Source organism: Tupaia chinensis, unplaced genomic scaffold (genome assembly GCF_000334495.1).
Source record: "Tupaia chinensis unplaced genomic scaffold, TupChi_1.0 Scaffold000638_1, whole genome shotgun sequence".
Taxonomy (NCBI): domain Eukaryota; kingdom Metazoa; phylum Chordata; class Mammalia; order Scandentia; family Tupaiidae; genus Tupaia; species Tupaia belangeri.
The window spans coordinates 3,153,829-3,161,603 of record NW_006160159.1 but is presented as its reverse complement, the minus strand read 5'-3'; the positions used below and the strand labels follow the sequence as shown (position 1 = coordinate 3,161,603).

Here is a 7,775-nt window from a genome sequence, read left to right as displayed (position 1 = left end):
TACATAAAGTGGGAGTTCCGGAAGTTTCTGGGAAAAGAAATTAAAGTACAAGTTCATTTTGGTACAAAAATGTTTAAATCATGCATAATTTGTTAATAATATATGTTTTCCATGAACTTTGCAATGACACCCCCACCTCTTGTGAACCTGGAGTGTTTCTTTCTCCAGTTCAATTACTACATCTTCTTTGGGAATGAACACTAAACACACTGTGTAGCCCATGCCATCTACTGTAATTTTATTTTTCAACTAGACCGAAATTTATTGATAATTAACTGTTGCTGAACTTCATGATTAATATGTTGGAATTAAAGTTTAGAAGATTCTTAGTTTAGGACATAGAATTTATTTTCTCTTTAAAGAAAAGCTATTCAATGATGATTTACCACTTATTTCCCAATTTTTTTTTCTTTTTACCATCCAGACCTTATATGTGCTAATACAAGATATGCCCTTTTGTTTTCAGGTCTGGATGTTGATGGAATATATCGAGTTAGTGGCAATCTCGCAACAATACAGAAGTTAAGATTTATTGTCAACCAAGGTAAGTGATTGCTTCACTCCAAACATTTTTTTGAGTTTGATCTCTAATAATACTTCTGACTTTGTGTTGTGTATACTGTAAATATTTAATGATAAAATAAAAAAAAACTGTTGAAGAAATTTAAGAATGATTTCCAGAAATGAAAACGATAACAAGCTTACCTAGAGATGAATAGAACAGAAAGACGAGCTAATATTGGGCCATCAGTAAAGTCATGATGCATTTTAGCATAGAAAAACATTGAAAAACACATCATGACTTTTCTAAAACCCAATAGTTTAACTGACATAAATAATGAGTGGGAGGTAGCAAACTGAAAATGGAGAAGAAATGAAAAGAAAGAAAAATGACTTGGCTTCAGAAAAATGTAACTTGCATGTGATAGACACTTAATATATGTTAATAATGAATGAATACAAGACGGAAATTGTAAGAGTAAAAAGTTGCACATATTAGAAAAATATGTGATAGAGGGACCGGTGGGTGACATAATGGCTACCTTGCTGGACTCCCATGTAATCAACTGAGGTTTGAATCCCAGACCCAGTGGCTTAAAACTCATGGCAGGTGCCTGTGCATGCATGCCCAAAATCCCAAGAGAGGAGGAGGAGAAGGGATTGAGCATGGCCATCCCCCCTGGGGGATGATATCTCACTTTCTGTCTCTCTCTGTCTCTCCAGAGAGCACACATGCCCTATAGCAAAAACCTCTCTCAAAAAAAATAAAGAAAAATGTGATAGGTAATGAAAATAATTTAAAATTAGAAAAAGTGTATGTCAACCAAGAGTTAAATATGACAGCAAAGACCACTATATACTCATTAGAATGACTAAAATCTAAAACAGAGATAATACCAATGCTGATAGTAATAATATCAAGTGTCTTGAGTTATTTTACCTTTTCAAAAATGAGAAATAATACATATACAATGGGAGTTCCAGAAGTTTGTGGGGAAAAGAATTAAAGAACAAGTTTATTTTGGTGCAGAAATGTTTAAATCAGGCATATTTTAATAATATATGTTTTTGTATAATAAAAGTTGTGGAGCAATAGGAACTTTGGTTCATTTGTGGTAGATATGAAATGGTACAGTCACCTTAGAAGACAGTTTGGTGGTTTCTTATAAAAATAAACATCTTCTTGGGAACCAGCAGTTAGCGTAATGGCTATGTCGCTGGACTCCCACGTGGTCGACCGTGGTTCGTGTCCCAGACCCGGTGGCTTAAAAACTCACGCCGGGCACGTGTGCGTGTGTGCCCAAGATCCCGAGAGGAGAATGGAGGAGAAGGGATTGTGGCGTGACCATCCCCCCTGGGGGGTGATTTCTTGCTTTCTGTCTCTATGTCTCTCTCTGTCTGTCTGACATCTGCTTGGGAACCAGCAGTTAGCGTAATGGCTATGTCGCTGGACTCCCACGTGGTCGACCGTGGTTCGTGTCCCAGACCCGGTGGCTTAAAAACTCACGCCGGGCACGTGTGCGTGTGTGCCCAAGATCCCGAGAGGAGAATGGAGGAGAAGGGATTGTGGCGTGACCATCCCCCCTGGGGGGTGATTTCTTGCTTTCTGTCTCTATGTCTCTCTCTGTCTGTCTGGCGAGTGCACGCGCCCTACAGTGAAAATCTCTCAAAAAAACAAACAAACAAACAAACAAAATCTTCTTATTACATGATTCATCTATTGCACTCCTTGGTCTTTATTCAAGTGAGTTGAAAACAGGTTGACACAAAAATTTGCACATACATATTTATAGCAGGTTTATTCATGATTGACAACATTTGAAGGCAACTGAGATGTCTTTCAATAGGTGAATGGATAAACAAACCATTGTACATCTATACAATGGAATATTATTAAGTGATAAGAAATGGGCCATCAAGTCATGGAAAGACTTTGAGGAACTTTAAATGCATATTGCAAAATAAAATAAACCAGTATAAAAGTCTATAAAAAACATGATTCCACTATATAATATTCTGAAAAAGGTAAAACTATAGAGACCACAAGAGGTCATAGTAGCGAGGGATTTGGGGGAAAGAGGGAGAGATGAATATGTGAACACAGGGAAATCTGAGAGCAGTCAAACAATCCCATACGTTACTCTTATGGTAGTTACATGCCATTACATGTCATTATATTGTATAATTGTCAAAAGTAAATGCCAAGAATGAACATTAATGGAAGCTATACGTTTCAGTTAATAAGAAGCTAGCAATATTGACTCATTAATAATAACAAATGTAATCCACTAATGAGAGATAGGGATAATCGGGGAGACTGTTAGAAGGGTGAGGGGAACACGCTAACTTTACTTTCTGCTCACTTTTTCTTTTTCTTTTATTTTTAGAGTTTTTTTTTAATTTTTTGTTTGTCATAAGGCATGTGTGCTCACTAGAGAGATACGGAAAGAGTTTTAAATTAACCCTCAGGGTTGTTTTGTTTTTTTTTTTTCCTTTACCTCTATTCTTCTCCCAGAATTTGGAGCACATATGCACGTGTGCCTAGTGAGTACAAAGTTCAAGCCACAGGATCCAGGACTGGAGCCACAGTCGACTATGTGGGAGTCCAATGCCTTAACCACCATGCTACCTGCTTGCCCCACTTTTTCTATGTTTTTAAATGCTATAAAATTGTATAATAATTTTTAAAATAAAAATTTAAAAATTAGTAAAGGAAAACAAGAAACCTCAATATTTTAGGGAGATATTATAGACAACTCATAAGTTTTTGAGTCAGCAAAATGTGGTTGATCCCACACTCTCTCTGCTTTGGTCCTTGGCATCTTATTTAACTTCCCTGTGCCTCTGTTCCCTATCAGTAAAAACAGTGACGGGGGGAAGAAGATGCCTTGGAAATGTTTGTGAAAATTAAATTAGATACCATATGTAGCATTCCCTTAGTAACGTGACAGGCTCATGTTAGTTTTTCTTCCACTTAAAAATAGTCAATAACCTGCAGAAGAATTTACAGGGGACAGAGCGTGGAGCAATGGTAATGCAACAGGACCTGTAAGGCAGGCGTGTCCTGGGATGTCTCTGAGCACACAAGGGGCATATGTCCATGCCTGTGGCCCTCACCAGCAGAGACTGCGGTTAGGACACGTCCAGCGGGGGATGCCTGTCTGTCTCTCTGTTTCTTTCTGCCTCTCAGGGAAGAAATAAATAAATAAACTTTAAAATGGGAAGAAGTTACAAAGTCATAATCTGGTTTCCTGCCTAAGGTTCAGCTCTTAAAATTCCTTCATAATACATTCTTAAACTGTAGTTCCATGTTTATATACTATTGTATTTCTTAATGCTTTTGCATATTCTTACCTTTAGTTTCAATATTCTTCTATCTTTTCCTTCCCATTCCATATACACAGCTTCCTACTGGATAGGTTTCCTTCAGGAAGCCTCTAGTTAGGTTTCTTCTCTGTGTTCCCATTATACTGGGTAGTTAAATTTATATTTAACTGGTAAATTCACATCTAACTTTTACAGCTTCATCTATTGTAAGAGCTACAGGTTTGATACCATGTTAATACCAAAAAAAGTATACTTAGTGATTATATTTCAGAAACATATACATTTGAAACTCTTGGAATACAATCAATAGAATATTGGTTGAAATGTCTGCATCTTTCACAATATTTGTAAAGGGTTACATAAAATCATCCTTGTATCTTTCCCCATTAACCAGTTCCGGCCTTGGGGCTTATATACAGGGAATTCTTAAATAATATTTGTCGAACAATGTGTTTGTGTGATTTTCAGGTACAAGTTTTAGAACTGAGAAGCATTAAACTACCAGCAATTCAGCTTGGTTTGAACCACTTTTTAAAGTATTGACTGAAATATTTTTTGGCCAGTTGCCACAGGATTCTTGTTTCTGAGAATCTCTGGAACTGAGAATCTCCACAGCTCTGCTCATTCATTACTGTAATCCTTTGTCTTTCACAATTACTTTCCTTCCCTGGCGAAACACAGAATGAAACTTTACCTCATTTATTCATATTGGTCCCATTGGACTGAAGCAGAGTGCCCCCTCTGTGGCTAAAAATTGGATACAATAGTCCCAGCCTTATATTCATTCCTGTTTATAACCAGCTAAAATCATTCTTGTAATATATTTCATGCTGAAACCATATCCTGATTGGGATTCTAGACAGCTGGGCAACACATTTCTTCTACAAAGAAGAAATCTCAAAACAGAAGCCACACTAGAAACAAACACTCGTTGCATTTCCTGCCCTAAAAAAAATTATGCTCAGCAGTTTAAAAAGGAAAAAAAAATCTGCAATGAAAATATGAAATCTGTCCATCTCGTCTTTTGCAATCCAAACTCCAGCATCCTCTGAGGCTATGTAACTGCTCATGTTTCCATGAAAGTTGACAATGTAAAGCTGGACAGAGACCTGAGTTGGTATCTGGTAGCACAAAATTGTCAGTAAACTGTCTCCCTGGTTTATAGCACTGTCAGAATGCAACACATTCAACACAAATTATGCTACATTAGGACCTTTGATACTGGTGACTTCATTCAAGTTGTGTTGTGGTGTTTTTTTAATTAGATGATAAATGAAATGCATATACTAACCTCTTTCAAACTTTGCTAATCAGATTATCCTTTGAACGAATTTTCTGGACTGATCCCATAGCCTTGTTGCTAATGACATACCTTCTCCTCAATCAACCAGTAGAACTGACTTAGGAGACAATCAGTGCTGCATTTGAAGTGCTGAGGCTATATGTGTTTATGTGGCCTCCAGTGTGTGTGTGTGTGTGTGTGTGTGTGTGTGTGTGTGTGTGTGCATGTTTAAATAGAATAGTGAAATAATAAAATTTCTTCGAAAGCATAAAGCACTATGCACATGAGATGCACTCTTTTTTGTAGTCTAAGATGGAGCATAATGATTTTGGCATACTTTCCTTGTACTAACACCTCTTGTTTACTCCACATTTACCTCATACAATATTTCTTTTTTAAGTGACTCTAAATATATATATTTTAAAATGAGCAAGCCCTCCCCACTGTTAGAGTAGACAAATGAAAACTGATTTTGGAGATGTTTGAGAATACGGAATCGCAATTCATGCATTTCACTAACTTTCTTGAATGTTATAATCATCAGCAATTCTAAAAACACCAGTCAAATGATTCAATTTGCTTTGGATTTCTCTTGGACTCATTAAATCTGTAGTATTTAGATACCCTTATTATACTTCCAGATCAGATGATATACAAGTAAAATTCAAAGTGATCACTTTTGAAAGGTATTTCCTTATTATAACTAAAAATAATGATAGTAATTATTATAAAAGTAGGTAACATTTTCATAACTTATTTTGTGTTAGGCACTGTACTAAATGCTTTAATTATATAATTTAATTTAATCCCTTCTTTCATTTCATAGAGTAGGTACTATTATTAGTCCCATTATAAAGATGAGAAAACTGGGGCTCAGCTGTTGAATAATATCCTAAGATCATGCAAAGTCTAAGTGAGGGAGCTAAGACTAGAACCCAGATCTCTCTGACTCAGAGTCTATGTTGCAAACAATTGCCATGTTTTGTCATTTCCTATTTATTACTTGTGGATTACCTTCTTAAAAAAGCAGAGACTACTCTTTTCAAACTACTTGTTCATTATTTTCTGTTTACACCCTGCTTCTCAGTATTGGTAAGTGCTAAGTACTGCCATTGAAGGTTAGCTAAAATTGTTCAAGAAGAGAGATGTTTGGGAAAATGCTAAATATCACAGTATGTTGGGACCAAGAAACTACTTAAACACAGTATTCTGTTGCAGCCACTGGGAAAGGCATGGAGAATTCTCAATTTACTAGGCTGTTGGTACATTAAAGAGCAGTATTCTATTCTCTATGCTGAGTTTAGTGACTGCTTTTAGTGACATTTTGCTGATGCAGCTCTTTTTCTCTATGAAGGCACCCCCAAAGAAAACTGGTCCATGACCTTAGATGTCAACCTGTCATCAGTCTCTGACTTTGTGCTGATTCTTCAGAATGATCTGTGACCTCTTGATGCTTTCTTGCATGAGGGTACTTTTGCAAAAGACAGACTTCAAGGATGAGGCCTGTCTTGAGAACTCTGTACAGTGGATCTTGGAAATTCCACCATCCTGAATCCCCCTTCTCTCCACATCAACAATTGGGTTGGAGTTTCCCATTCAGGCTTATTGCCCAAATTTCATATTCAGTTAAGAAAATAAATAAATAAATAATGGGGGAGCAATAGAGATTGGCATTTTTTTTTTTTTTAAGATACAAACTATGAAGCTTCTCAAGTCCATGAGCCAAGAGGGGAGTTATGAAGTACTGCAAAAAAGAACTGACCAGAACTTCCCAGACTACAGTTTCTTAGTACACAGTAGCAATTATTACCTCTCACTGTTTGTCTGAACTGGAGGAAATTACTTCTTACGAGAATTTTAGACATGTTTTATACATATGGAAACAGACTTTAAAAGAAGACTCTTGGGGACACCTTCTTTCACTTTTTCACCAGGAGGAGCAAAATACTCAAATGCTATAAATCTGCTTGGCCAAGAATATTGTGTGTGTGTGTACAAAAAAAGTTTCACTGTTTTAAATAGTAGAAGCTTTTTCCCCCATTAATTTATTCACTGGTAATTTGCATATTTTTGTTCATCCAGATTTTATTGGCATAGTAATCCAAATTAGATATTGGCTTTAAAAATGAATTTGCTTATTTTGACCACCCTAAGAATAAGCTTCATTGAAAACAAACTACTAGAAAAACAGTTTTGTGTTACCAAGTATACCTAAAATACTTTATATAGATTCTTACCTTAAAGCAAAGCATTAGCTTTAGAGCTATCTCTGTGCTTTTCATATTATTTGCAGCATCAAAAATTGAATAAAAGAAAGGGAAAATGATAAAGAATGTGAACAATTGGCAGTTTCATCATGAAATAAGCAATTGGATGAAACAGAAAAAGACCTAGAAAAGGATTTAAAAACTTCTAGTTCTGTTCTTATAAAACTGCTCTTGTATCAATTTCACTCGATTTTTCTATTAAGTGAGTTTATATTGCCCTCTTATTATTTTTAAAATGAGGTATTTCCTTAAGCCTACTTCACTCTCACTGCCAACCACAGAACAACAAAACAAACTGTGTTATTTGCTTTATCCCATTCTGCAGGGTAGTTTTTTGGTAAGTCAAATCATTGATATTGCACATTTTTGGCTTCCATGCAACGAGATTAACTTTTAAC

The 7,775-nt window shown here is 36.0% G+C and overlaps 1 protein-coding gene across 1 annotated transcript in view; it reads left to right on the top strand.

Annotated features, from left to right (window-relative positions):
- Nucleotides 1-7,775, top strand: part of ARHGAP15 (Rho GTPase activating protein 15) — a 721,214-nt gene that overhangs the window by 496,913 nt on the left and 216,526 nt on the right. Inside the window, 1 exon segment of the mRNA XM_006159626.3 lies at nucleotides 467-544. Within this exon segment, the coding sequence (XP_006159688.1) occupies nucleotides 467-544 (78 nt within the window).